The following is a 27,945-nucleotide window of genomic DNA, read 5'->3' as shown; positions in this document are numbered from 1 at the left end:
GTTGGCACCTGATGTAAATCAGAGCTGTGCACTCTTCTTTGATGGGTCCTTGAAAAGTCGTCTCCCTTTCACAGGGCCCAGGAAGGAGGGACGTTCTCTATAGTTCTGCTGCTTTCTTGATATGACCTCGCTTAGAGGAAGCCATCTGCAGGGCTTCTTGGGCACGTTCACAATACTGGGATTTTTTATTTTATTTTATTTGTATGTGTATGAGTGTTTGCCTGCATGTTTGCCTGTGTAACATTGTGAGTTTTGTGCTGGCAGAGGACAGAAGAAGGCACCAGATCCCCTGGAACTGGAGTTAGAGGTGGCTGTGAGCTGCCATGTGGGTGCCAGGGCTGACCAAAGAACAGTGAGTGCTCTTTTCCCCTGAGCCATCTCTCCAGCCCCCTTTCTTAATGCAGTTGTAAATGTGTCACAGGAGTCTGAGAACCTTGGGATTTGTGGTGGTTTTGGTGATATATCCTCTTCCATGATCTAAATGGAGATCCATTTATTTTGAACAAATGTGGTCTGCAGACAGATGAATTCAGAGAAGGCTTTTCATGCTTGTAGACTTAATGGGAACTGAACTAGTGAAGGCTTAACTCTTGGTGATTGGTGACATTCTGGGAACGGTGATCTCATCCTTGGAACTGTCAATATTGTGGGAGGATCTTGATCAGACTTTGGGCAGGCCTGGCACTTAGTGCACTCCAGTCCTCCTGCCCCTGTCCCACTGAATGCCTCAGGCGCACTGATGATCTGAAAGCCTCAGGAAAAAGTAACTGATTAGTGATTACTGTAGCCCTGGCTGGCCTGGGGCTCACTGTGTAGGCTAGGCTAGACTCAAACTCACAGAGATCTTCCTAACTCCACCTCTCCAGAGTTAAAGGCTCTGCTGGAATTAAAGGCTGTACCACCATGCCCTGCCAGAGCATGTTTTTAAAAGACAAACTTGTTGCTGAGAGATACAGTACAGCAATAATTAGGCAAACACAAATACAGATGCATCTTAGAGCAGGTAACAGTTCCATTAAGCTGGCTATCACAGTGCTTATCTGGCATTGATACTTGTTTATGAAAGATATTTAACAATAAATGAAAATAAAACATACGTTTTAAATCCAGAAATATGTCTCTGAAATGAGATTCCAGGCTTGCTTAAACAGAATGCTTATTGTATGACCAACTACTTGAAAGGAAATAGCACTGCAGTGTTGATTGACTGGGGAATTGCAGGAGTCTTCTCTCCCTCTTCAAGGTATATATGCACAGAATCTAACAATACCTATACGTGTAGAAAGCTTTTTACAATTGAAAACAGGGGACTGGGGGTGTGACTGACTCAGTTGGTACAGTGAGTGCTTACCCAGCACACACAATGCCCGTACTGTATACAGCCTGCACGGTGACTTTTTGTGGGGATAGAGGCAGGAGGATTGGAATGCAGGGTAATCTGCCATATAGCAAATGTGAGGTCTTCCTAGGCTACAAGACACTGTCTAGGGAAGGAAGGAGATCAGTTTGTTTGCTACCACCACGTTAGAATGCCGTCTGTCGTGACCCCACTAGACTCCTGTTGCTGACTGCTGTCAGTGTGTTGTGGTGGGAGGTTTGTTGTTGTTTTGTTCTTGTTGATTTGTCACATTCAGCGATAAGGATTCTGTTGCTCTTTTGAACAACCTATCTAGAACCTCTCAGGAGTGTTCATAGGACTCTTGCGATCTCTAGGTGTGTGTTTCTGGCCCATGGGCTATTCTAGTACTGTGCTTTCTTGGTGCTTGTTCAGGAGACCCGCTCCTGCCATAGTCTGGCTCCTGTGCTGAGCTCTCTTCTGCAGGACATGGGCTTTTGCCTTCTGTTCTGTTCAGTTGCTGCCTTTCTCAGCTTCCACTTTGCCTGTGGAGTATTTCCTTCAGTAGCTTCCCAGGAGGTGAGAGAGTCATGTTGTAGAGAATTTTCCCCTGTAAGAAACATCTGTATCTGTATCCGACCTCCCAGTAGTTCTGTGGATGTAGACATGTGGGCTAGCGGCCATTGTCCCTAGTGAACGCATCACACTGAGAAATGGCCAATATTGCTGAATCCTTGGAATGAGGATCTATTTAATGCTACATATTGAATCTGTTTATGAAGCCGAATGTTTATCTTTTGCCTCCTTTAAATCTGTAACAGCTTACCTAACCTTAAAAAATACTTTGTTTTTTTAAAAATGATTTTTTTTTGTTTGTTTTTGTTTGCAGTGCTGGAGATTGAACCCAGGGTCTTGCACATGTTAGGCAAGTGCTCTGTTCGAGCTGTGTTCTTGGCCCTTTGTGTTTTGTTTGCTTGCTTGCTTGCTTGCTTGTTTGCCTTTAAGATGTAAACACTGGCGTGTATGAGTGCTTGCCTGCATATGTGTGTGCCCAGTGCCTGAGTAGGCCAGAGGAGTGTGTCAGATCCCCTGGAACTAGAGTTGCAGATGATGAGCTGCCATGTGGGTGCTGGGAACTGCTCTCCTCTGGAAGAGCAGCCAGGGCTCTTAACTGCTGACCCCAGCCTATACTGTATGCTTGGATTGAGATCCTACTGTGTAGTCTAGGCCAGTCTTGAATAACAAACACCCTTAGAGAGTTTTCAGTAGAAACAGTTTTCAGGTGTGTCCCCTAACTTGTGACAGTGCAGCCACTTCCCCAGTCACTTGGCCTTGATGGCCACAGGCTCAGAGTTGCTGTGTCAGCAGTAAGTGTTCCTGTGTTGTTCCGAATCAACTCTCATGCATCACGTGATGACTTTACAAGTATCTAAAAGTGTATGCAACCCCCAGGGTCTGTCCTCAGAGGGTGGCACACTTGAGCGTTTGGTTGTTTGGCTTGGTTTGTAGTTTATTTATTCAAGACAGGGTCTCTTTATGTAGCCCTGCCTGTCCTGGAACTCACTCTGTAGACCAGACTGGCCTCAAACTCAGAGATCTGCCAGCCTCCATCTCCCAAGTGCTGGGAGTAAAGGCGTGTGCCACCACTGCTGGACCACATGAACATTTTGATTGTCCATATTTCCTTCAAGTGATTTTAGTAATCCCTTAGAGAATTGTGTCCTCTCTCCCTTCTGTATTTTTGGTTTTAAGCACCGCCCCCATGCTAGCCTCAGATCCATAGTCTCCTTCCTCCGTCGTCAGAGTGCAGTGACTGCAGACACTTCCATGCCCAGTTCTGGCAAGATGACTCAGTTGAAATTCCTGGAAATAATGGGGCAAAAACTAGATGGAAGTGATTGAGTAGGAATCAGACTTAGCAAGGCCACTTGTTTAGCAGTTGTACTGTCTGGCATGATGATGGTTGTGATAAGGGAAGAACTGGTTTGAAGGGGTGGCATGGTGTGCTTAATTTCTTTGCTCCAGTCCTACATCCACGATGCTGTGAGCACTCTACTTCCCTGCCCCACCCCCACCCCCCAATGTTTCCTACTAAAAGTCAAGGACCTCATGTGGTGGGGTGGATCTTTCCTGGTCACCTACAGTAGGACCTGGCTCGGTGGCAGGTCAGGACACCTTGCACAATGAGTACTTGGGAGGCGATTGGGCTCCCCTGGTCCTTCCCCTTGCTGTGTCACTGAAACCTGAATGGATGGACCTTACATGGCTTCTCTCTAACTTAAAGATGGCTTACAGATTTTTTGTGGTATAATTGGCATATAATAAAGTTGAACATACTTAAAGATTTGAGTTTCAGAATGCATGTATCATATTTATCCTTTTCCTTTTTATCCTTTGTAAAGACCAGGAGATGAGCAGTGGGAGAAAGGGATGGTGTTTGCTATTTACCCTGTAACAGATGTCCAAGGTGGGCGGGCAGCTTCCTTTTCAGAGAAAGGCTTTATTAGCCTCACAGTTTCAGATTCCTATCCATGATGACTTAGTCCCATTATTTGGGTGTGTGGCCAAGCAGAAGCCCCCATCTCATGCATCCATCCCACAGTACACACACCCCAGTCCCCTAAAGAATTCACCACTAGGCCCCATACTACCACACTGTAGACCAGGCTTTTGGAGAAATCCTTCAGATCCAATCTCTGATGGTCTCCTTATGTGCTCTTTTTAACTTGCTTTATAAATCCTAATGGAAAATCTGCGTATTTGGCTTTCTTGGCAAAGCACCAGTATTGAATGTTGATATATTAAAATTGGTAGATATTGTAGAAGTCATTAATTTTCTCTACTAAAAATATAATTAAAACTTCAAATTTTCAAATTAAAATTGCTTATATTCAGTTCACCCTTTAAAATTGAGACACAGTTTCTACACAAACACTCACATATTTAGTGTGGATTTTGATGGATCTCCACAGTTGGACTTCGGCACTGACTGTGGAGTTATTGCCTAAAACAGCCTTGGGACATTTTCATTATGTCAGTAGGACTTCCCTTTTCTCCCTTTCCTGACTACTTCCACACATGTAAGACTTGGGGATTTCAAAATACATATGTCATATATCTGTTACTTTTGAGGTGGGCAGGCCAGTTGTTGGATATGTAAATCAGATCGTTGTTATGTGCTGTTCTGTATCTGTTTTACTGTGGAAATCCAATCGATTTGTAATTTGTAATTTTTTTCTTAATGATTGCTAAGTAGGGTTTATATGGCTGGATCAGAGTCTCCTGTTGATGAGGATTTGTGTGTAAGGCTGGAGAACATGGTTTCCAAATTCTATTGTGGCCCCAAGAGGGGCTGTTGCTTGCATCTCTGAAACCTGTCTGTCAGAGCTAGGGATTCTGACACACCCATGGACAGCTGAGTGCTGTTCCCCATGTTGACAGCAACAAAAGCATGAAGGCCGTCATGGCCTTCGCAGAGAGCACATGTAGAGAATAAGACTGAGGAAGCCTGCAAGCTGTCCTCTAGAGTTCAAGTGCAATGTTGTGCTGTGTTTGGATGGTTGTACACTGCCACCATAGTCTGTGCTTGCACACTTCTGAAAGACACTCCTGCCTCTGGATATTACCTCATTTTCAGTCATTGAACTCTTCCAAGGGTTTCCTCTCAGCTGTTTGCAGCATGTATTTGTCTGCCTTTTACTCCATAGTTACCTTAGAGCTTATCTTGTGTATCAGCAAGATACCGATCCACAGGAGGCACCAGAGTCTGGTAATTGGCAGTTGCAGTGGTCTGAATTCTCCTGGCCCCAAGGAAGACCCCTGTCTGTCTCTGCTGCTCCTTCAGGAGCCAGTTAGTCTCTGCTCTTGTGCAGCTCTTCCTCAGCTTCCTGTGGCCTGTCCTTACAGCTTCTGGAAATAGCCTCACATGGCTGTATGGTGCCATCTTCTCTTCACTTCTTCATCATAGGCTCTGCCCCCTTTTATTTTAAGAAATTATTTGTGTATGTGTGGAGGGGAGTTGTGCATGTTAAGTCCAGTGCCCCTGGAGAGCAAAAGAGTTGGTTGGATCCTCTGGAGCTGGAGCTGTGCATGGCCCTATGTGGGTGGAACTGAACTCAGGTCCTCTAGAAGAGCAATATGTGCTCTTAACTGCTGAGCCATTTCTTTAGCATCTTCTCATATGTGTTCTGTCTAATAATCTGCTTTAGTGTTTAGTGTTTCATTTTATCTTTGGTGATGGTGCAAGTCAGCCTACTCCCCTGACTCATGTCTTTACAATAAGGTGCTTTGCCAGGCTTTGACATTTTGTTGGTTTTTTTAGTTTTGCTGTAATGAGCAATGTACTGCTTGCTTGCAGTGAAGTTTCGTGTGTGTGTGTGTGTGTGTGTGTGTGTATGCTTATTTCCCCAAGATTAGACCTTAAATGTAGGGTGAAAGGTTTATGTGCCATTAATGCAAAATTGAGCTTAGGGAGACCCTATAGCAGTTTGTATCCAGCAAGACAGGACAGGTTCTTGTGTGCGTATGTGCTCTACAGAACTTAGCACTGCACATGTGGACCTGCATACAAAGTATACAGATCCAGGTAGAAGAGAGAGGGGGCTCCACTGTGTTCATGATTGGTAGTGGCCCTGGCTCCTCTCCGTAGAATTGTCCTTGTCTGATGTTGGCTAGGTGAATTCAGGCCTTTGGCTTCTTTGTTCCAGGCTACACTCCTGGCACACCTTACAAAGTGTCCTGTTCCCCAACCAGCGGAGCTGTTCCACCATACTCCTCTTCCCCCAATCCTTACCAGACGGCTGTGTACCCAGTGAGAAGTGCCTACCCCCAGCAGAGTCCGTACGCCCAGGTATGCTTGGGCATGCCCTACACCTGGGGGAGGGCTGGCTCCATCATCTCCCTACAGCCCTGGGACCCTTTGGCAGTTGTCTCTGTTTTCCCCACAGCAAGGCACGTACTACACACAACCTCTGTATGCAGCACCTCCTCACGTCATTCACCACACCACGGTGGTGCAGCCCAATGGCATGCCAGCAACAGTCTACCCTGCTCCCATCCCTCCTCCTAGAGGCAGCGGGGTCACCATGGGCATGGTTGCTGGGACCACGATGGCCATGTCAGCAGGTGAGTCCTAATTCTTGTGTGTTCTGTGGCACCCTGAGACCTGCTGAAGTGGGGAGAATCCATGAAGTTTCTGACCCATGCATGGCCTTTGAGTCTCATGACTTCAGTTGTGTGAAAGGACCGCTGAGCCCGCCCCTTCTCTTCCCTTTCTCCTATCAGGAACAGGCATGAGTCAAGTGGCCTTTTCACTGTGGAACTTAACTGAATACCTGCCTCGTTAGTGAGCTAGGTGGCCATGTGGCAGTAGGAATGAGGAGTGTTCAGGTACCCCTCATTTGGCTCCTTCAGTGAGCAGCTAAACTGAGCAGTTCCAGATGGGCCAGCCATCTCTTGTTGAGGTTGCAGTAATGAGAAAGTTTCTCTAGGAAAGCTGGCTTTGTGTTGATAGAGGGAATAGTTGCTTGTAAAACTCCTATGCCATTTATTGATTGAATCAGGAAAGTGAGTTGGGACATTCCTCCATGGAAGCTTGAGGTTGGATGGCAGGTCTAAGGATGGGGCCACCTCTTGACATTTAAATATATGTAGCTGCCTTCAAGCTGTTCCATACAAGGCCAGTGGGTTCTCTATGACTGAAATTTAAGAGGAAAAAATGAAGCCATCCCATATACAATTTTTTTCCTGAATGTCAACATAAGGAAATTATGTCAGCTCTAGCACTGTGGGATTCTGTATAATTTCCACTTTGAGTTTTCTGGATTCGTTGTTAAGGAAAACTAGTGTAGACTGCTGCTGCCTACCTGGGGACGGCTCGCACAGGAGGAGTGAGCAGCAAGGATTTGCCTCCACCTTGAGATGTGGAGGTGTGGCTTAACCTCAGAGCCATTGCTGAGTATACATGTGAATGGAGTAGAACTCCCTCATGCGTGTGTCCATGGGCTTTTTCTCTCTTCCTCTCTCTGTCCTCTCCCTCCAGTGTATAACTCAGTGTATTGAAACAGGCCTCCAGAACATAGACCCTGCAAGTCTAAATCTCCTCTACCCATTAGACAGATAGGCCATTCTCCTTTCCTGAGGTGTAGCATCCACTATTCCGTGTTCCGTGTGTGAATTTGACAGTGTTGAGCACTTCACGTGAGTGGGGACACACGCCTTCCTTCTTCACTGGCTTCCTCACTTAGCACACTATTCTCCACAGTCACCTCCGCTGTTCATGTGTCAGAGTCCCGTCCTGTTTAAGGGGCGTGGATTCACATTTTCATTAGTGTGCTTAGTCTGAAGAGGATTTACAAGCATACTATGACCACCGACTGCTGCTGCACTAATAATGCCTTTCATCATTTTGGATAATCCGTTCGGAGGTTTGACCCTTCTGGTTCAAGACCAAGACCATTCTTCTTCCCTCCCCTCCCGCCTCCCCACAGGAAGTCAGGTCAAGATGTGCTCTCAGAGGCCACATGATGGAGCTCTCTAGCAGTCGTTTGTACTTCCTTATGAAGTGTTCTTTCTTCCAGGTACCCTGCTGACTGCTCATTCTCCAACTCCTGTAGCCCCTCACCCGGTCACTGTCCCCACATACCGAGCCCCAGGAACACCCACCTACAGCTATGTGCCCCCACAGTGGTGATTGCCCTGCAAATTAATGTGAGTATTAGTGAAGGCTGTGGCTAGGTGGGCCCTGCTGAGGTGCACTTCTCTGAGGAGACTGCAAGACTGACTAGATACAAGCACTGGTCTAGTATGCTTGTCTGTCTGTCGATATGGCACAACACTGATCGAGAGCACCTTGGGGAAGGGAAGAGTGGCTTGGCCTGGCTTACAGTGACTACAATTACAACCCATCATAACGGGAGTCTGAGCAGGAACTGATGCACAGCCGTGAGGATGGGTGCTGATTGGCTTGCTTCTCCAGCTTGCCCTCCTTGCTCACCTCCCTCCCTTACAGCCTCAGCCCACCTGCCCACCAATGGCACCCTAGGCCTTACCTCATTATGTCATTATTCTCATTGGGACATCCAATAAGGGAAGAGGGAGGGAGGGCATTGAGTGTTAACTGTTTGTCTTGCTGCTTCTGTAGTGCAGTGTGTAGGGCTCTAGGTATAATGGGGCAGGGGGCACAGGGTGTCGCTGTAAGGTGGGTGGGAACCAGGTGGCGCAGCTTTGGGTACCGCTGCCTTCTGGAACTGGTAAAGCACAGGTGCCAAGAGCCTGTCTGACTGTTGTTATTCTTTCCCAGATTTGAGGATGGAGCTGTGCAGTCACTTCATTGAGTTCCACAGCTGGTGCTGCAGGCCTTGTGCCTCCAACCAGGACTTTCTTCTTACCGCTCCGACACTTAGCTAAACATGACTGCGCCCCAGCCCAGCAGGTCCCAGCTCGCTAGTCTCCAACTAACTCTGGGTTGGTTTTAAAGCAAATCCTGTTTTGTGGACTGCCTGGCAAATTTTTTAGCTAACTGTAATGATAAAAAGGGAGTATTCCTCTATTCTGAATCATATCTAGTTGAATGCATGTTTATAAAAACAAACAAAAACAAAGCTTGCTCAATCTACCTGCAGTGACTGATGCAAAACCATCATATGCAAAACCCAAAGGACTGGACCACGCTCACAGCCTGGCCTGTCCCTCATGCACCTCTGCGATGTACGCCGAGTCTCAGTTACACTCGTGCAAGGGATGGGGGGACTGCAGGGGACTCTTAGGGTGCTGGGGTTGCCAGTTATGGACACAGACTGTAGCTTTCAGCAGCCTGGTTTTTTGGCACTGACTGACTGATCCTGAAGGGAGCCGCAGGGACTGAGGGGGGAGAGAGCACGCCTGCAGCAGCTCCAGACAGCAGCGGCAGCAGCAGGGATGATGGGGTCCCTCTCCTTCATTTCAGCTGGAGTGTGCTCTGGAGATCAGGGGTCTACCTGAAGCTTATCAGGAAATACAGGAGCTTGGTGACGAGTCCAGCTGGGGTGAGGAGTGGTCTGTGTGTCAGAGCAGGGTCTGCCATCCGAGTTTCCTCTGTATGTCTTACAGGATAATGTTCTCTGTATCTGTTGGGACTGTTGGGAAAGTCCACTGTAGAAGTAAACTGTCTTCCTAGGAGGGAAGATGTCAAAGAGAAGCAGCCACACTGAGGCAGTGTTGTCTTTTGCTTTATTTTGCTTAGGGAACCATTCCTTTTTTTCCCCTGAGAATAACTGAGTCACCTAAAGACATGGGCACTGCTGTATTCTCCCACAAAGACTTCAGCTGTGTGCTGTGAAGAGTGTTGTACATTTAAGACTGGTTACAAGGGAATAAGTGTATTTTTAAGTTAGTTCCTCATGTTTCTTGTAGAGAAGCAGGGCTGTGATTATGTCTAAAAATGTAGAAATAATGTAGCCTGTCTTAGGGTCATTCACCTGAGGACGACCTGCTCTGTGACTAGCGGGGTGAGGTGAAGCCTGTGTAAGCCACTCTCTGCTGTCACTGAAGGCTCTCAGTACCAAGCAGATGTGGAAAGCAGAAAGGGCCAGGCAGTTCAGGAGTGCTCTTGCTTGGAAGGCTCTGTGGTGGGAAAGATTTTGAGTGTGTACATAAGAAATCACAAATGTTCTTTCTGCCTGAGTATGCCCGACTTGAATCTGTGAGAGTGTTTCTGTTCAGTGCGGGTCAAAGGGCAGGGCACGAGGACCTCCCTGGGGTCTGTCAACTGGGGGTGAGCTTTGTATCTTTTGTCAGCCCCATTAAATTGCTGGGGCTTTAGTTGGAAGGGGTGCTTGTCTCTGGCAGCTAAGTCAGGCCTTCCATGTTGGTGTAGAGGTTGCCTCAGTAGCAGTCAACTTGGCTAGAGGATGGGTCACCTGAATATGGAACCTTTGGTGACCTTATTTTTATAGTAATGCTCTCCATAGTTTTTTTTTTTTTTTTTTTTTTTTTTTTTTTTTTTTTTTTTTTGAGAAGTTTAGGAAGGTTACTGCATGGATCAGTGTGAACAGAAGATTCCTCATTCCTTATGCCCATGAACATAGAAAGTTTATGGATGAGTATGGTTAACTGCCTCGTGAGCACTTAGGAGTGTGTGTGTGTACATGTGTGTGTGTGCTTGGATGTGCGTGTGCATGGGGAGAGGGGTAGCACCAGCAGGCACACCCTGCACAGAGATAGACACGTTTGCTGGAGCACATAGCCTGCACCCGTACTTCCATGTCAGGATCCCATCCCTGTGCTGGGTGACTTGCAGGGTTGGGATTTCCAAGTTTTCTCTGGACTCATCAGACAGAGGGTGATTTCTTTAGAACAAATGTACCTGTGATTTTCACGTGTTTGAAAAAGTCCCCTTATCCATCCCCAACTAAACATAGCTATCTCCCTGCCTGGAAAGGGTAGAGTTGTTTGCCTACAGCAGGAAGTTACCGAGTCTTTGAGCCTGTTTGCAGCAACACACAGTGTGTGTATGCACAGGCCCTGAGTTCTCAAGAGAAAGGGAGGGGCTGATGCCCTCCTGCTGATCATAGCAGCCTCACACACTTGCCCTGGAACTGTTGAAATGGAGTGACCACCAAACACCTCTGTAGTGTACAACTCGGCTGGGTGGAAAGCTTGTCTGTTTTGAAGCTATCAGGTCATCACTATGGGATCTGCTGGTGAGAGATCTTACCAGGTGAAAATCTGGGTATATGGATGGTAGTGTTAAAGTCACAGGTGGTGACTTTAACAACATTCAGTTTCAGTAAAAATAAGGAACAGAATTGGGTCAGTATTCTATTACATGGCTGTACAGGTATCCCAAAACATTGAGGAACATTCCCAGACAGTGTGCTTTCTGTGAGTGTGACATTCCTGACTAGAGTCCTTCAGCTGAATTGACAGAGTCTGATCCCTGTGGACACTGACATCGTTGTTAAGGAGATATATAGATATATGTCTATATATCAAGTTTATTTTCTGCTGCCGTCCCTGAGGCTAGGGGCCTGCCTTCCTCGGCTGCTGCTGCTGCTTGCAGTTTAGAGTTGTGGAGCATTGGAACCTGTAAGCTCCTTGACTCTGGCGACGCAAACCACCACCATCAGGATTGGGTCAGGTAGGCTACAGGCATGAAGCGGCCTCTGCAACTCTTGTCTCTGTGTTGTGCTCTTCCTCGGAGGAACTGTTGAGTGCCTGTTGGCTACCAGTTGCCATCCTGAGTAGCAGCTTGTGAGTGTTTTGCAGAGGCAGTGTTTGCGTTGGTTGTTGAGTGTCCTACTGTTTGTTCCTCAGCCATGCACCTGGCATGTTTTGTTGTTTGATGGGACAGAAGGCTGGAGCAGCAGACTGGTTGTTTTACAGTACAGTGAGCGGAAAGTCAGTCTTCAGGAGGGGGAGGCTTGAGCTCCCTGCCTTCTGATTGGCCCTCTGAGTGTGCCTGTGGTTGGGAGAGGTTGGCAAGCACCAGCTTTACACATTGGAGCTGCCTCAGATTTCCTTAGTTCTCCTTCTGAATATTGGAGTTTAGTATTACTGTGGGGCCACCTTCTCTCAGCAGCTGGCATCTGTACTTGTGGTATATCTGGCACTGCCAAGTTGTGCAAGACCTCCCAGGGTGCAGCGGCAAGTGTGGCAGCTACTGGTCCTTTCCTCTGGTGCTTTCTGAGGGTTGCGGAGGGCAGGTGTGTAGTAGAGCTTCCTCTTGTGTCCAGCTCACCTCCCAGGGTTTTACATTTTCTGAGTTGCTTACTCCTGCCCTGTCGTCTGTGTTTGATGGAGTGATGATGTGGTCTCAGTAGGAACGGTAACATTGCTTCCCCGTGTCTTAAAGGAGTCTTCTCTTCCCTACCCTCCCTGTTCATGTGAAGAACAGAAAGCCTGCAGAGTAAATCTGACTAGAATCATGGCATGGGAGGCAGCAGCTTTTCTGTCCAAGGACTGCAGTAGCTGCTCATGAGCTGTGAGGGCCTGGTGGGTATACAGGCAGTTCCCAGGGAGGGCAGTGGGTGCGTCTGGTGCAGACCGTGGGCAGTGTATAGAGCAGTTGGGACAGACTGGGGGCTGGCTCCCAGCAGGGTTACTGTGGCAGCTGGAGGCCCCAAGGAGCCTGCTAGGCTGTGACCGAACAGAAAAGGTTCTTCTTTTTTTAAACTTTTGTTTTTAAATACTCTTTTTTACACTGTTGTTGGTACTTTTTTTATGCTTAAGTCAGCATTGTCTTCCAGTGTTAAAGGCATCCCTTGCCTCTTCATGGAATTTATGTGTCAAAACAAAGGAACGGGCAGACTGTCCATCCCAAGCCAGTTCAATTAGATGTAAATTCATACTGTTTTAATTTTTTATGCAATCTGATGAGTAGATGGGCTCAGATTTAAAATCCTTAAAAGCACGTTTATTGTAACCAGAATTGTTATGTAATTAATACTGCAGTTTTCAATAAAGATTGACTTGTGTTGCATATTCTGACCTTTTCGTGGGAGTGTTTTCTCACTAGCACTTGCTGCCACTTCCCCTAGTGAAGAAGGTCCTAGAGGACTGGGACAAGGCTGTGTGTTCAGCCTTGGTCGGCTTTGGTGGAGCGTCCTACGTACTGTAGGAGGTGTAGGCTTCTGCAGCTCCACACGAGCCTCCTGGGTCCCTCAGTTTAGCAAGGAGATGCTGAGCCCACCTCTTAGCCCATGTGTGCCAGTTAGCTACTCTGGGAGGTGAGAAGGGAGTCTGTCCACCCTCTGTACATGGTTCCCTGGCCTGCTTTCTTGGGGCCTCTACAACAATGACCCTAGCCACCTTAAGCCACTTGTACGAGAACCCTGAGGCTGTGGCCTAGTGAGCAGCACCTCCACTAGGCTGAGAGCAGAAGAGGAGGAGAGGCAGGGCACCAGCCCCAGGAGGGATGACAGCACACAAGAAGAAATTGACACACACTGCCAGCTGACCAGCAGCCAGATCACTTTTCATTTGTTTCTTTATGAAATTAAATGTGTCTTTTGGATTAGAGAAGATGCAGCGCAAGAGTGACTCCATGCTTCTGAGTCCTGTAGGCTCTGCACCATGTGCAGGCCCGGCCATGTGCCCCACGAGGAAGGAGACTGGCCATGAGGGGCCACAGAGTCCAGTCCTTATGGCTTCTCACACTTACTAGGGTAAGGCAGTCTTTCAGTGTCATTAACAATTCTCCAGTGTTAGAGAAACAACGCGGCCGAAACCATAGTGAACAGGGAGGGAGTGGGTGGGTGGGTGTGCAGCCGCCCCAGCCACAGGGACCTACTGTCACTAACCTGGAACCAGGGACACAGTGGACTGTATGGTTTTGTTCTCGTTACACATGTCACAAGTAAAGAGGGTGTCTGGCAGCCAGCAGTGTCTACAGGGACCAGGAGGCATAAGGACAGCTATGGGTAGAGTTAGTGCATAATTCCTGGTTCCTGACCTCTCAGGTTACAAGTGCACTGGGGGGCCTGAACGGACAAAGAGCAGAGGGGCACACACCTGCTTTGGCAGGTGGCTCATGGCCACAGATTTTGGTCTCCTACCCAGAGGAAACAGGAGAATGGAGATGATAGCTTTCCAAAGAATGTCCAGAGCAGATGTGCCTATGGGCATAGCCTGGCCAGAGGTTTAGAGCTGTGGCGTGCAGGCTTACCATTGATGGAGGCTCTGCGCAGGTCCAGAGTATAGTCAGAGGCTGGTACCCGCACACTAGCCATGGGGAAGGGGCCAGAGGCAGGGCCCAGACTTCATACAGCATGATGCTGTGCCTGTTCACTTCCAGTTTGTAAAACAGGCAGAGGGCCTGATGGTATAGGCCTCAGAGAGGAAAGGACGGGTCCACAAAGTGCTGTCAGGTCCTCTGATGGATGCTGGCTCACTTGCGGAAAGGCGCCAGTCTGCTGATGCTGTGCCAGAAGTTAGATGGCTTCCGCCTGGGCTCTGCTAGCACCAACACCTGCTGCTGGGGCCGGCTGGCAGGCAATGATGGATGCTTGTGGCGGGTCAGGTATCCTGGCCTGCCCACACCTGGACAGAGGAGAGAGAGAGAGAGACACCAGGGGTCACAAGGGTAGCAGACAAAGGGGCCTGTTTGTGGGTTCTGCTGTAGATCTTCCATAGAGTAGTTTGCCACACAGGACTTGCTTCCTAAGGGGCTAACCACAGCACACAAGATCCCTGGGTATCAATAGTTTTTGCCCTGGCCTGGCCTGGCCTAGCCTACTGCAGCCTGCGGGCTGGCCAGGGCCACTGTCCAAGGCATGGAATGTCTGCCTCTATCTATGAAGTTGGGAGAGATGGCTTGTTCACAGGCGGCTGGGATATACTATCAGCAGCCTGGGGACGTGAGCTCTAATTCCTGGTGTCTCCTGGAGGTCAGAGAAGTCAAGAAAACATTGTCATCTCTGTCATCCCTCTTACCACCCTTGAAAACAGATGCCTGTAAAGGGTGGCTAGTGGACCTCTCCAAGGATGTGGATGGCTAGCTGCCATTGCTTTGGAGAGGGAAACGCAGTCAAGGCCGGCACTGCCCAGGGAGTAGGATGCTTCCCCATTTACCTTTAGGCTTCCCCGTGGCCTGCTGCTTGCTGGCGTTCAGCATGGCCTGCTTCCTCTGCAGCTCGGTGATGGAGAAGCCTGGAGGAAGGACACGTGTGAGACCCTGCCTTGCCTTCAGCTGCTCATGTGCCTCCCTGGAGGGCTTTCTAGTACAGGTGCTATCCTCCTGTGCCCCATTCCTATCACGCTTGAGACAGCCTGGCATGGCAGGGACTTCCCTCACCTGCTCAGCCATTCTGTCTTGCCAGCCAAGGGAGAGAACGAAACTCCCTGAGCCACTGTCTCATTTCTGTCTCTGCCAGAGCCACTGACTACCCCTTCCCGCTTCTCTAATACCTAGCTTCTTCACCCCTATAGAGGCTACCAAACCAAAGCATGAAGCTGGTGACCAAGGAACAGGAAAGGATGGGAAAGGCTTCTCTAGTTAGTACCCACCCCATGTTCTCCAGGGCTCGGTGGGAAGGGGCTCCCCCAGGTCTCAACATGGGCACATAATAGTGAGCTACTCCCATCAGACTCAGTCAATGGGATTGACCACAGGAATGGCCATTTCTACCAGGCCGGGGGGGGGGGGCAGTGGCTAGGCAAGGCCCAGCAGGTTCTCCCACCTGTCTCCTGGTCCAGCCGCACCTGCTCCCTCTCTCTGGCAAAGGCCTTCAGCCAGCGCTGCTTCTGTTCTGGCTTCCTGGCACACAGTAAGTGGCTGTCCCCCGTGGTACCACAGTACAGACGGAAGGCATTCTTGACACTCACATGGAGGTCTCGGTCCTTCCCATCTTCCACATCTACCACCTTCAGGTCATCCATGTCCAGCCGGCCCTTGTAGTACAGCACGTCCCGGCGGAGCAGATCCTGCCAGATGCTGCCCTGAGCCCTGGCTGTCCAGCAGCCTGCCTGACTACCTGGTCATGTCCAGGGTCCATGCCCACCTCCCCTCCAGGCCACTGACTGACAGGACAGTCTAATCTTTTGAGGTGCACATGGTCTGGTGGGCAGAAAGCCTCAGAAACTAAAGCAGCGGTCCATATGGTGCAGGAGAGAGCAGAGAGAACAAGGAAGGCTTCGTGCATGGGGCCACTGTGCCATGGTTTGAAAGAAGCAGAAGCTAGCAGTAAGGAGGCCAGAGGCTGCTGGGATCAGAGAAATCATGAGACAGAGGCAAAGTCTTGCAGAGGGAGACTTGATCTGAGGAGTGGGCAGTGACCAGGGCGGGGGGCGGGTTGTTCTCAACAGCACACTATTCAAACAGCTACCCCCAGTGTCCCTGGGCTCATCATGGAGAGCCTGTCTTAAGGGCCTGACTGGGGCTCTGGAGACATGGAATGGCCAAGGGCAGAGTCTGACAGGCTCCTTGCCTCTAGACAAGAGCCCCCTTAACTGCTCTACTCCTTGGGACTGGTCTGGCAAGGCAGGGTGGTTCGGATACCTTTTTACAGTAGATGAGCTGGCGGTCAAAGAGAAAAAACATTCTCTGCTGACTCCTGGCTTGAGGCTGTGTCACGCGGGTCAGCTCCCCCGAGTGGATGAGTTCCGAGCTCCTGACCAGAAGGTCTTCCCCCTAAGTGAACCCCAAGGAGAGCCATGAGGGAAGTGTGCCCAACCTTAGGCTCTACTTTGCGCCTCCGTGGGCGAGTGGACAAGGTAAGAGGAACACTCTTCAAGCCCAAAGACAGCCTTGCAAGTGTGGCTGCGGGAAGAGAGAAAGGTAGGTTTGACCCACCCCTGTTGGGGAGGTCTTCTTCATAGCCACTGGCCTTCGGTGGCTGGCGAGCATTGGGGATCTAATGTCGCTGAAGTACACTGTGATTTCTCAAAGAGTATGAAACAATGTCAAAAATGTTTGTTGGTTACAGTTGAAACATTTTGATCTATTGAGCTAAATAAAATCCTTAAAGTTCATTTTACTGTTTCATTTTGCGTGGTGTGTTGTGTGCCCACATGTTTACGTGTGTGTTTTCATGTGTGCTTATATGTATGAGCATGGTGGCGGAACAGGTCAACATCAATCAGGTGTCTTAATGACTTTCCACCTTTTTAAAAAAAAACAACTTTTATTATTTATTTATGGGGGGCGGGTGTATGCACACATGCAAGTGTGTGGAGCACAGAGAACCCCTGGCAGAATCCTCTTACCATCAAAGGGTCCTGGAGACTGGCATGAGTTTCGGCAGCTTTGGCAGCAGGTACCTTTACCTGCCAAGCCATCTCTACCTTATTCGTTGAGGCAAGGTCTTTTCACTGAACTCATAAAATCAGTGAGGCTGGGTGGCCAGAAAGTCTCAGGAATCTTATCTCTGCCCTCTAAGAGTGAACGGCAGGTGTATCACCACGCCTATTTTTTTTTTTTTTTTAAATGTAGGTGCTGGGAATCTGAATCGAGGTCCTCTTGCTTGCATGCAGATCAAGGTGGCACTTTAACTCCTCGGCCCCGACCCCACTCTTCCTTTTGGAAGGTGGCTATTAGAAATATAGACTTCTGGACATGGCTCAACCCTGTCTTTTAAAGCTTTAGAGAAAAGTTCGGCTTGGCAGGAACTTGCCCCTGCAGCTAGATGTATTTAGTACCTGAAACGGACCTGCGGGAGCTGCTGGCAGCCATCCGTGCCAACATGGGGATGACTCTGCTTTCCAGTCCTTGGCCAGGCAGGGACTCAGAACCAGGCTTATTGCACTGCCCTGCTGCCTCTACCCAAGGGTTAGGACGCAGTGCGATTACAGGGCCTAAGACTCTACTTCTCTCCTTTCCTGTGCCTTATTCTGTGCGTCCCTTATGTTCTCATCCCAACAGCTGGCACAGTAAACCACTGCTCCATCTGGGTAGGGAGCAGAGGTGGCAGATGGCTGTGTGCAGAGGGGCAGCGTCCTCCCACCCCATGCCTTTAAGGAGCAGGGATCAGTTTTACTTGCTTCCTGGCAGATACATGGGGATGGGCAACCCAGAAAAAGTGAGCATCCATTTCTAGTCCCACCACAGGCTCTAAACTCAGCTGTTAAAAGTTCCAGAGGCTGGGCTAGATCAACGGTTAAGAGCACTGACTGCTCTTCCAAAGGTCCTGAGTTCAAATCCCAGCAACCATCTGTGGTGGCTCACAACCATCTGAAATGAGATCTGACACCCTCTTCTGGTGTGTCTGAAGACAGCTACAGTGTACTTAGATATAATAATAAATAAATCTTAAAAAAAAAAAAGTTCTAAAAGTTATCTAAAACTTAGCAGTCCAGCCTGTTCTGGAGGCAGAGAAACAGACCAGTGTGTCTTAGAAACATAGTTCCTTGGGTTAGGGCTGTCCCTAGGCTGGCAGTGGCTGGAAGGTGCACACAGGAAGGAGACCATTAGGTGCCAAAGTGGAGGCCCCACCAGAGGCCCAGTGCAAGAGAACCTGTCTTAAAGCAGCTCCTGGGAATGCAGTGGGTTCCCGAGAGCAAGAACAGTTCTCAAGCAAAGACCCCATAGGATTTCCTGGGCGCCAGGGCCCTCACCTCCCAGTCCTCTATGGAGCTCTGCCACTGAGCAATCTTGTCGATGTTTTCAAGTCTTCGTTTCCGTTCGTTGATGAGCTGGGCCACATTCTTCATGGCGTGCAAGGCAGCTTCAACATTCTTAAAGTCCCTGGGGCAGAACAGACAGAAGCAGGGTGCAGCAAGCTGGAGGGCAGGAAGAGCTGTGAAGTCTCCAGAGGCCATTCCATGTGCGGTTACCCTCAGCCTTACCCATTAAGTACAGTAGCCCTCCTTTCCTGCATAACTTCCAGTTAGAACAGTTTAATGTACTATTGATGTATATAGCCTTCCCTACTCCGGTATAGCTCAAGGTGGTGGCCTTGCTTTACCCTAAGCTGTTTCCCAGTGCCTACAGCAGTACCCAGCATTCTGCAAACAGTACAGATGCTGCAAATAACTGGCTGGCTGGTGGCATGCAGTCTCAGGCAGCTCCCCTCCCCACCCTGTGCCCTCTACCTGTGCTGGGGGTGTGTGTACTTGAGCAGCTCCGCCAGCTGGAGGGGATACTTGCAGATCTTCTGCACCGGGGTCAGCAGAAAGCCATCCAGCGAGATGTCAATCATCCTTTGCAGCAGCCGGCAGGCCTCGAAGAAGTACACGTACTTGCTGAGCTTCGTGAGCCGGGAGAGCTCCACGCAGGCATTGGGGTGGTTGTTGCAGTACTCAGAATAGATCTGGAAGTCTGCTTGCTGGGGGCACAGCTGGAGGTCAGGATGGCTGTCTCCTGTTTCCCCAGGCAACAGGCCACAGCCATAAGGTGAGAGGGTCAGGAGCTTCCGAATTTTATATAGGCGCTGGTTCTACTTCGCTGGGTACAAACTATGTAGTCATTCCGGGAATGGAAAAAAATTAGCTGTGATGTGTCTGCCTATCCTTAGAGCTACTGGGCTTTCCTGGTAGGGCTTCTATGAGATATTCTGATCATGCCTCTGTTTTTATTTTATTATCTTTGAATGAAATGATTGTCAAGCTAAACAGGAAGACCCTTGGAAGCTGGAGAGATTCCCTCGACTTGCTTCAGTAGAGGACAAGACAGTCTGCCCAGGAAGGCTAGTAGCTTTTATCTGTGAGCCTGGTGTGGAAAATTCTGGGGAAAGAGTAGGTGGCCTGGAACAGCACAAGGATGCCAAGTACAGACAAGTAGGGATGGGGTGGGGTCGGGGGAGGGCCAGGCACTGCAGCCCATTAGGGCTTAGGGATCCTGTGCGGGATGGGTCCAGGCGCACTCACGTGTTCCAGAAAGCAGGCCCCCAACTCGCTCAGGTGTGGCCGCTCCGTGTTGAACTTCTGCTCCAAAGCCTTCACAAATGCCTTTTGGCAGCGGTAGATGTCCTCGATGTTCCCAAAGATGGTGCGCAGCTGCTCTTCACTGAACATATCCTCCCGCTTGCGGCACTGGCGGACATAGCCCTGGGGGGTGGGGCGGAGCCAAGCTCTCGGGGACCCATCTGTATACCCCACTATATGCCACGCCCTCCGCACCAGTGTACCACGCCCTCTGGCCGCGCCCATCCCATTCTAATCTATAGCCAAAGTCGCGCAGCCCACTACCCTCATTTCTCCAAGCAAGCCCTGTCTGCTGTCCTCACCTCGCAGATGTCGCGAAGGTGCTTGATGTAGTCCCGCTCAGTGCTGAGGATCTCATTGATGACATTTGTGCGCATCTGGTCCTTGCAGCTCTGGGCCTCTGGACCGCTGTCATCGGCCTCTCTAGCCCCGGCCCGCGGGGCCTCATAGTCATCCGCGGGCTCATCCTGGTTCACGCGCAGCTTTAGACAACAACGCAAGGCAGATTAAACCCTGCCATCTTCTAGTCAGTCCCTGAACTCCGCTCTAGGTCATCTGAAGCTGAGGCCAGTAGCTGCCACAGGACACACAGGTCCAAGAGCTCACCCACAATTTCCCTGCAACTGCCTCCTAGACACAAGCGCCAGGGCAGGGGATAGTGAGTTTGATGGCCACAGCTACTGTCTTACTCTTCTGGTATACTTTGTTCTCATCAGGGATTGGAGTAAAGCACTAGGGACTTCTGAACCAAACCTTCTCATCCTAGGGCATCTAGGTGTAAGAGTTCATATGCCTAGGTAGAGACCTTGCTAGATCACTAGCCTGTAAGTTTAGGAAAGGGTAGGGGTTGGGACTCTGCCCAGGAGTACCAGAGAACCAGGGAATTCTCTCCCTCTGCCTGACCTTTGGGAGTCTGAATCATGAGTTCTTTGATGACCAGATGCAGCCTAAGATTGGAACTGGTCATTTGTTCTCTTGGGTATAATCTCACTGTCTATGCCTCCTCCCATATTTCTACCCCTCAGGGCTGTGTGTGTGTTTCACGGTCCCCACAGTCCAGCTTAGTGATGCATTAAAGTGGTTGAATTCTGAAGCATCATATTCTTATATTCCTGATCTGCTCTTCTCTGTGGCCCTAGAGGGCTGGCAAGCAGGGGATTGAAAGTCTGTGCCACAGTTCTGATCCTCTACCCAACCGGTCGGAGGCAAACAGAGAGAGTGTGTTCTACCCCCCCCCCCCCATGCCTGGAACTGCAGAGCTGTTTGGGGCCCAGACTTCTGAGCAGAGCTAAGAGTCTTCAATTCACCCCCACCTAGGAAAGTACAGACTGGAGCCGTACCCGTACAAAGCTGGCAGGGAACCACCCCTCGCCATCTGCCACTCGGCCCCACCACCATTCCCTGTTGGTAGCATCCATCACTTCGATGACATCCCCAGCTTTGAAGCCCAGCTCCTGGTCATCCATGGTGACATGGTCCCACAGGGCTTCAGCACACACCACACTGCCATCACTGATGAGCTGGAGAGAGAGAGAGAGAGTCAAGGCCAGTAGGTCAGTGAGGCAGGGCTACCCTTCTCTACTCCATACCCAGCAGCCCTAGAAGGGATCCTGGCCTGCTTTACAGAGAAATGAAGTTTCCCTCCAGACCAGCAGCTCTTCTGGACGCAGGGCTATGCCTAAGGCATGCCTAGACTGTTGAAGCTCAATGAGGGAACACAAAATGAGACTGACTGTCATGGCCCCTTCCCTGTTCAGCCACACCTTCAGCTTGGTTGAGTTTATGGCTTCAGCTTCAATGCCCTACCCTGAGATGTTAGGCTAGGGCTGGGGCATGGCGATTGGCAGCTACTACCTGCTCTCCTAGGCGGCCATTTAAAGGGGGAGGAGGGTGGAGTCGCTCCCTCTGCACGATCTTGTGGACTTGCATGGTTTGTGAGGCCATCCAGTTAACAGTGCTGCATTGCCACGGCAGCTGGGTCATATTTGTATGCTTCTTTAACCCCTTGCAGAAGTAGCCATATGATACCATCGCTCCATACTACAGCCCAGGCACCAGCTGAGGAGTGGTCCTTCTCAGACTGAGACCTGGAGGGCTGTTTTAATCTTTCTATCTGCCTTCCTTTCCTTCCCAGGCTGGAGATTAAATAGCTGCTACCGAGTCAGTCACTATATCTGGCTGACAGCTCTATGTCCTGGGCTCTTTCTACTCAGAGGGCTGGTGAGGCTCCTCTCTCCACTGCGTCGCCTGCCCCTGGCCCCTTCCAGGTGGCCTTCATGGTTGGAACTCTTTCCCCCAGCCATTGGCTCCCCGTTTTCTGTTCTGAAGGCTGTTTCTGCTTTAAGAATAAATGACTCGGGGCTGGTGAGATGGCTCAGTGGGTAAGAGCACCCGACTGCTCTTCCGAAGGTCAGGAGTTCAAATCCCAGCAACCACATGGTGGCTCACAACCATCTGTAACGAGATCTGGCGCCCTCCTCTGGAGTGTCTGAAGACAGCTACAGTGTACTTACATATAATAAATAAATAAATCTTAAAAAAAAAACAAAACAAAACAAAAAAAAAGAATAAATGACTCTGGTGCCTTAAGGCAGGAGATGGTGTGTGGGATGCATGTGGCCTCCTTCCTGGCCAGCCTAACAAAGAACTCGACTGTACATCCCCAAGACACACACACACACACACACATAAACACACACACACACACACTCACACCCCAGCCAATCCTACCCCTAAGCTGCTCTATATCCTTGTTTGTTCCCCTTTTGGACTCTCTGGGTGCTTCCATATTAGAATTCTCGAATCAGCCCAGGAAGGGGTATTTCCCAGGAAAATGTGTAGCATCTCTACCCCAGTGCCAGATTCCATCTTAGAGGTCTCTCTGCCCAATGCCACACAGGGATCCCCGCACAGAGCTCTGAGTGTTCCTGGGGACAGCAGACTTCCAACCTCTGGGGAACCATTGCCTCTGTAACAATAACTTTCTGCAGATGACTCTGGCAGCCACACATGTGGGAGAAGACAGGAGGACTCAGCAAGGCCACAGGAGGAGCCAGTCTGCTGCAGGCCAGGAGCCAGCGCACCTTCTGCAGTAGACTGTCATGTGAAGCCTTGAAGGATGTAGAGAGAAAGAAGTGGAAGCCAGTGAGAAAGAACAGGGGAATGTTCCTGACCAGGGCTCTGGAACTTCGGCTACAGATTTGGGGAAGTAACCTTAGATACTCAACCTGGCCCAGCTTCCTGCTTTGTATGAATTGGGTGAGGTACCTCCGTCCCTGGTTTCCCTCGAACAAGCACTGAGAGGAAGGGAGGGAGGAAGAGAGGCGGGCAGGCAGGCAAGCAGGCAGAGCCTCTCCTTCCTCTCCTTCTCCAGTGCTTATAGACATGTATGGATCCTGTTCTGCTGCTGGGAAAGCTACTGGGGGACAGAGGTAGAGACCAGGGTCCTGAGCGGCAATAGAGACAAGTCTCACCGGTTCCTGCCCAGTCGTGTAGAAGCCTGTAGGCCTGGGAAGGAGGTGTTGATCTTCAGTGTTGTTTCCAAACACAGAAAGCACCCGACAGGCACACTGCTGTGTCTGGCAAATCTTCCAGACTCCCCTGTCTGTCTCCCATCGGGACCCCAGTAAACGGAATCTCCCCTTCATGAGCATCACAAATGGAAGGCTCTACCAAGCTTTCGCTCCAAAACAAACCATTTCCATGCCATTGCTAAACTAAAATGTGTCTCCAAGAGAAACATTTTATAGGGTGTCGGAGGTGAACCCCAGCTGCAGCTAAGTTCATTTCTCTGCAGAGCCACCCTTCCTGTGGGTCCCACCAGGTGCACCTGCTCCTTAACCTGGCATTGCAGCAGCTGCCAAATATAGGGTTCCAGTTGGTGCCTGCCTGGCTCCTTGCCTCAGAGGTGGAAGACTATGTGGAGGCAGGCGGGGTTTGTTCCACTGCCTAGGTTAGTTCAGGACTAAGATAAGCCAAGAGCAGGGGCTGAATTCCTTCCCGTGCCTTGAGGTTCCGACTCGTTCTAAGGGTAGGGTAGAGCCTCCAGGCCGTGCCTCAAGCTGACCCCTGTGGACCATCACAGCCTTTCTATCTATCACCCTACTACCCTCCTACGTCCTGTATGCCTCTCTCATGTGGAGTGGTGGCGCCTTCCCACCAAGCTGTCCCTGAGCAACGGAAGTGGTGGGAGGGTGTGTTCAGAGTGGCTGCTGCAAGTCAGGCAGCAGCAGCTCTGCCCTAGGAGACTGACTGGCACTTTTTAAGGCCTAAAATAACAAAAACGCCGGTATCACGTGCAGAGGAGCCCAGATACCCTCTACCGGCCTCTAGCTGCACTCACACAATACATGCCCTGCCCTCCCATGCATACCCTTTCCAGACAGCCTCCGCCAGCAAGTCAGAGCTCCTCTGCATCTTAAGAGAGACCCGCCATGTTGTCCCACCCCCCTCCTTCCCAGCCTCTAGGGCAGATGAAAGGTCTTTTGGGCACGTGTGCCACCACGCCCCTCAGCTAACCTCAGGGTGGCATCCCCGGGGGTGGGGGTGGGATCCCCAGACCGGCCTTGACAAAGAGCACATGGGGATAATGAGAGTCGTCGTCTCCCCATCCCCCACGTTCGTGCGGTGACAGCAGCTGGAAGGTGCCACTCACCCTGCGTGGTTCCCCCGCGGTGCCGGGCACGCGCAGCTCAGCGGAAGGCCAGTAGGAATATCAGCACGGCGTTGATGAGGACCAGCAACGCCAGCACAGCGGAGACCACCACGCGCTGGGCGCCCGGGGGCAAGTTGCAGCGCAGCAGGGCGCGCAGGGCACCACCAGGCGTTGCAGGGCCACGCCGGGGCTGCGGAGGCCTGGCCATCACGCCCGGCCAACCTCCGGGCTCCTATCGCCGGGAGATCCCAGCTCAAGGCTGGAGCCGGAGGCGCCGGAAAGGAGGCGGAGCTGCCTGCGCTCACCCTCCTAGCTCCTCCCTCACAGCCCGCTGAGTGTGCTGCAACCCAGGCTTTAGGGGAAGCAGGGTGAAGGTGCTGCAGAGGGGGTGGGAGGGAACTTGTTAAAGTCGCCTGGTTGCTAATTGCTGCAGCTCTGGGTGCAGTGTGATCTGCCCAGGGTGCTTCCCTGGAAGGGGTCAAAGACTAATGTCCCGCACAATGTTTCTTCCTGGCTTTGGCCTGACCAGGTACACAGATGACCATGGAAATCCTGGAGGGTGTGGGTGTACCCTGGGACTTAGACTCAGGAAGTCCCTGAGTCTAAGAATGTGTGGCAAGATTGCTATGTGCAAGGGTAGCCCAGTTGTTTTGTCACACAGTCCAAACTGGCTTAAAATTCACTTATCTTATATAGATGACCTTGAACTTCTCATCTTCTTACCTCTGGCTCCTCAGAGCTAGGATTGCGTGTATGTGCTGCCCATGCTAGGTTTATATGGCTCTGGGGCTCTAAGGCTATCATCTAGCATTCACAGATGAGTAAGTATGCCTCTGAAACATCAGACAATTAGTTGTTACCTATTCACCCAGCAAAACGGAGTGCTGAGAAGACTTAGTAAACACACAACTCATAGTTCTCAAAGAGTTCCTGAAACATACAGGATTCACAAGGCTCCTCCCCAGGGTTATATAAGGAATAACAACTGCTGAGGATAAGAGACTCTGACCACTGGGCTGCCAAAAGTCCTGTAGAGAGCTTCAGGGATGAATCCAGGGAGTCATCACACATGCTGGGCCTTTCAGTCATGCACCTGCTTTTGAGCCAGTTATCACTGATAACTATGCTAGACTAGGGTTTCTTTGTTTTGTTCTCAGTATCCCATCTGAGGTGAGTATATGTTTGCTTGCCTCAGATTCAGGGTATGCCAGACCCAGATAGGCCCAGACCCGGCTGTGGGCATGAGCTTCACCTCATGATAGGAACAGACTCATCTGGAGCATGAAATAGGACAAAAGGCCCTTGCATTTGAGCCAGGTTAAGAATACCACCCTGCCCAGGAACTCCTACCTTTTTGAATCCCAAGAGCTCAGGGTATGACTGGGACGACTCTGTGGGTTACATGAATCCAAAAAAAAAAAAAAAAAGCTTGAGTTTAAAGGCTCAGCCCCCACCCCCCAGAAGTGGCCCCTAGGCTGGAGTATCAAGGTGGCAAGACTAACAGGAGAGAGCTGAAGGGAGACACAGATGTCTGAAGTGGGTGAGGCTGAGCCCCAAGTTCTATAGTTTAGGGTAATACTAGAAATGAAGAGGAACTGCTTTACAAGTGTGGCCACCATCTGGCTTTGCAGTCTGGGCTCCTAGGGCATCAGTGGTCTGAGGGTCTTACAGATGTTCCTTTCCTGTCTTGGCAAACAATCAAGGCAGTTGGTTTATCCAACAAGGGTGAGCACAAGACAATGAGGCACCAACAGATAATGGGCTCCTCCTTCAGGCTGGGAAGCATGAGAACCAGGCCAGGTCTAGTATGTCTATCATCACAGGAGTCCTGTGGGACGACAAAGACACTTGGAGCCAGAGAACAGCTGACTCTATAGTGGGCTGGTCTTAGGTCCTTCGGGACCCTCACACGTGCCACAAAGTGCCAGGGGGAGAGGTGCTGAGCACCTTTGGGAGACCCAGTGTCTGGGACAAGTTCGAATCCCACGGCTTTGCAGATCTTATAATTGGCAGCCCTCTTGTCTGCACTTTAAGTTTGGAAGATGATTTCTGTGGCTTTCCTCTAGTGTCTGTCTGCTTCTAGTTTGGGCATTGAGCAGCATGACCTAGAAGCTGTGTGTATTCTTCATCTACCTCAGAGCAGATCCCATCAGCTGTGTGTGCATGTAACAAAGGGAACCATGGCATCCCAATGGTCTCATCTGTGTGGGCAGCAGCTGGAGCCAGAAGGAATTCTCAGCCATGGCCTGGCCCAGAGGATACAGGCAGCCATGCACAGGTAGTAAGGTGTTTGCACCTTAGGTCTTCCCTCTACCTCTCCCTATATTGCACACACCAATAGAACTGAAGCATGGGGAGATGAGGCCAGGCTAGGTGATGGTAGAAAGGGAGGGAGATCTAAAGATCCACAGACAAACATCGCCTACTTTTGCCAGTCAGGGAAAAATCCTCCCATTGAGGATGGACTCGGGCCAGGTAGCAGGCATTACAGCCAATGCTAGCATGGCTGGGCAGGATAGGAAGCACAGGCATGCCCAGGCCTAAGCCATGGGCATCTGGAGAAGGCTCTACACAGGACAGTGCTGTAGGAGAGAGCTGCTTGCAGGGACCAAGGACAATTAACTGCTTCATTTGCTGATTCATCCTGCAGCAGTTGGGCAGTCCCAAGGCGCCAGGAACAAGTATGTGTGAGGGATACAGAAAGAACAAGACCCTGTGCCACACCTCCTCATGCTCCTTGGGGTACCCAGAAAGACAGGCATCACACACCCAACCCACTCTTGCATAGTTAGCTCTCTGCAGTAAGGACTGTGCCTTCCACACATCTGCATGCTGGGGCAGGCACACTGGCTGACATACATCAAGTGCACAGACCATGTGCGACACATCTATTCAACATATGACAAACCTATACTATATCCGCAAGTACACATATGTGTGAGTATGGGTAGCAGTCGTTCCTCGGGTACCCACAATGCAAACTGCCTCTCTGGTCCACATTATCCATCACTCTCTTGGCTAGAGGGTTCCGATTCCCCTCCACTAAAATCCTGAGACATCCGAGGGCTGAGGACAAGGTTCAGTTTTTATGAATACTTACTGATCTAGCTGAGGACCCAAGTTAGGTTACTAGCATCCACTTTCAGGGCCTTATAACCACCTCGAGCTGCCATCCCAGGAGCTCCGATGTCCTCATCGGGTCTTTGCAGGCACCTGCACTCTCGTGTATGTACCATCACACAGACACAAACGCATCATTAGAATGCTTCTTAAAAGTCTTAAAGAAATTGTCAAGTCCTTTTTACCCCCGCTAGTGGTGGCCTGAATGTGAAAGGTTTACAACCTAGAACAAAACACAGTGAATGTGTGATGGTTTGATAGGCCAAACATCATTCTGGACTTTCCTGTCGTCTCCTGCTCCAATAATCTTTAGGGTTAACATTTGTTTGTGTGAATCCCCAGCAAAGCTTCCTGCTGAGCCAGTACAGGCCACAGACAATGCCCAATGGGTGGGAAGAGGCTACTAGAGGAAGGCAAAGGAGTTAGCCTATCATCAGCAATCAACTATGTCTTTAACGAACTTCTGGCAATAGTCTACTTGATGCCTTTTGCAGGCCAG

General features: G+C 50.2%; 2 protein-coding genes across 8 annotated transcripts in view; one reads left to right on the top strand and one right to left on the bottom strand.

The window, feature by feature from the left end:
* Fam168b (family with sequence similarity 168 member B) overlaps positions 1–12,802 on the top strand; it is a 29,809-nt gene extending 17,007 nt beyond the window's left edge. The window contains exons 4-8 of one of the 4 annotated variants that reach the window (XM_029475193.1): positions 2,226–2,261; positions 6,043–6,185; positions 6,283–6,460; positions 7,915–8,044; positions 8,637–12,802. In XM_029475193.1, the coding sequence (XP_029331053.1) occupies positions 2,226–2,261; positions 6,043–6,185; positions 6,283–6,460; positions 7,915–8,027 (470 nt within the window). In that variant the 3' untranslated portion in view covers positions 8,028–8,044; positions 8,637–12,802. Of the gene's footprint in view, positions 1–2,225; positions 2,262–6,042; positions 6,186–6,261; positions 6,461–7,914; positions 8,045–8,636 lie in introns of all 4 variants that reach the window. The other 3 variants (XM_029475190.1, XM_021176721.1, XM_021176641.1) reach the window with 3 other exon arrangements.
* Positions 12,803–12,885: 83 nt separating this feature from the next.
* The window catches only part of Arhgef4 (Rho guanine nucleotide exchange factor 4), a 135,123-nt gene continuing 120,063 nt past the window's right edge, over positions 12,886–27,945 (bottom strand). For 2 of the 4 annotated variants that reach the window (XM_029475175.1, XM_029475179.1), the window contains 9 exons: positions 21,013–21,192; positions 19,975–20,154; positions 19,616–19,795; positions 18,842–19,074; positions 18,365–18,494; positions 16,311–16,442; positions 15,493–15,736; positions 14,885–14,962; positions 12,886–14,353 (listed from right to left, as the gene is read on the bottom strand). In XM_029475175.1, the coding sequence (XP_029331035.1) occupies positions 14,202–14,353; positions 14,885–14,962; positions 15,493–15,736; positions 16,311–16,442; positions 18,365–18,494; positions 18,842–19,074; positions 19,616–19,795; positions 19,975–20,154; positions 21,013–21,192 (1,509 nt within the window). In that variant the 3' untranslated portion in view covers positions 12,886–14,201. Of the gene's footprint in view, positions 14,354–14,884; positions 14,963–15,492; positions 15,737–16,310; positions 16,443–18,364; positions 18,495–18,841; positions 19,075–19,615; positions 19,796–19,974; positions 20,155–21,012; positions 21,193–24,326; positions 24,625–27,945 lie in introns of those variants that run through there. The other 2 variants (XM_021176520.2, XM_021176437.2) reach the window with 2 other exon arrangements.

Source organism: Mus caroli, chromosome 1, assembly GCF_900094665.2.
Source record: "Mus caroli chromosome 1, CAROLI_EIJ_v1.1, whole genome shotgun sequence".
NCBI lineage: Eukaryota > Metazoa > Chordata > Mammalia > Rodentia > Muridae > Mus > Mus caroli.
Note: the sequence above shows the minus strand (reverse complement) of the source record. Positions and strands in the feature narration are given on the sequence as shown.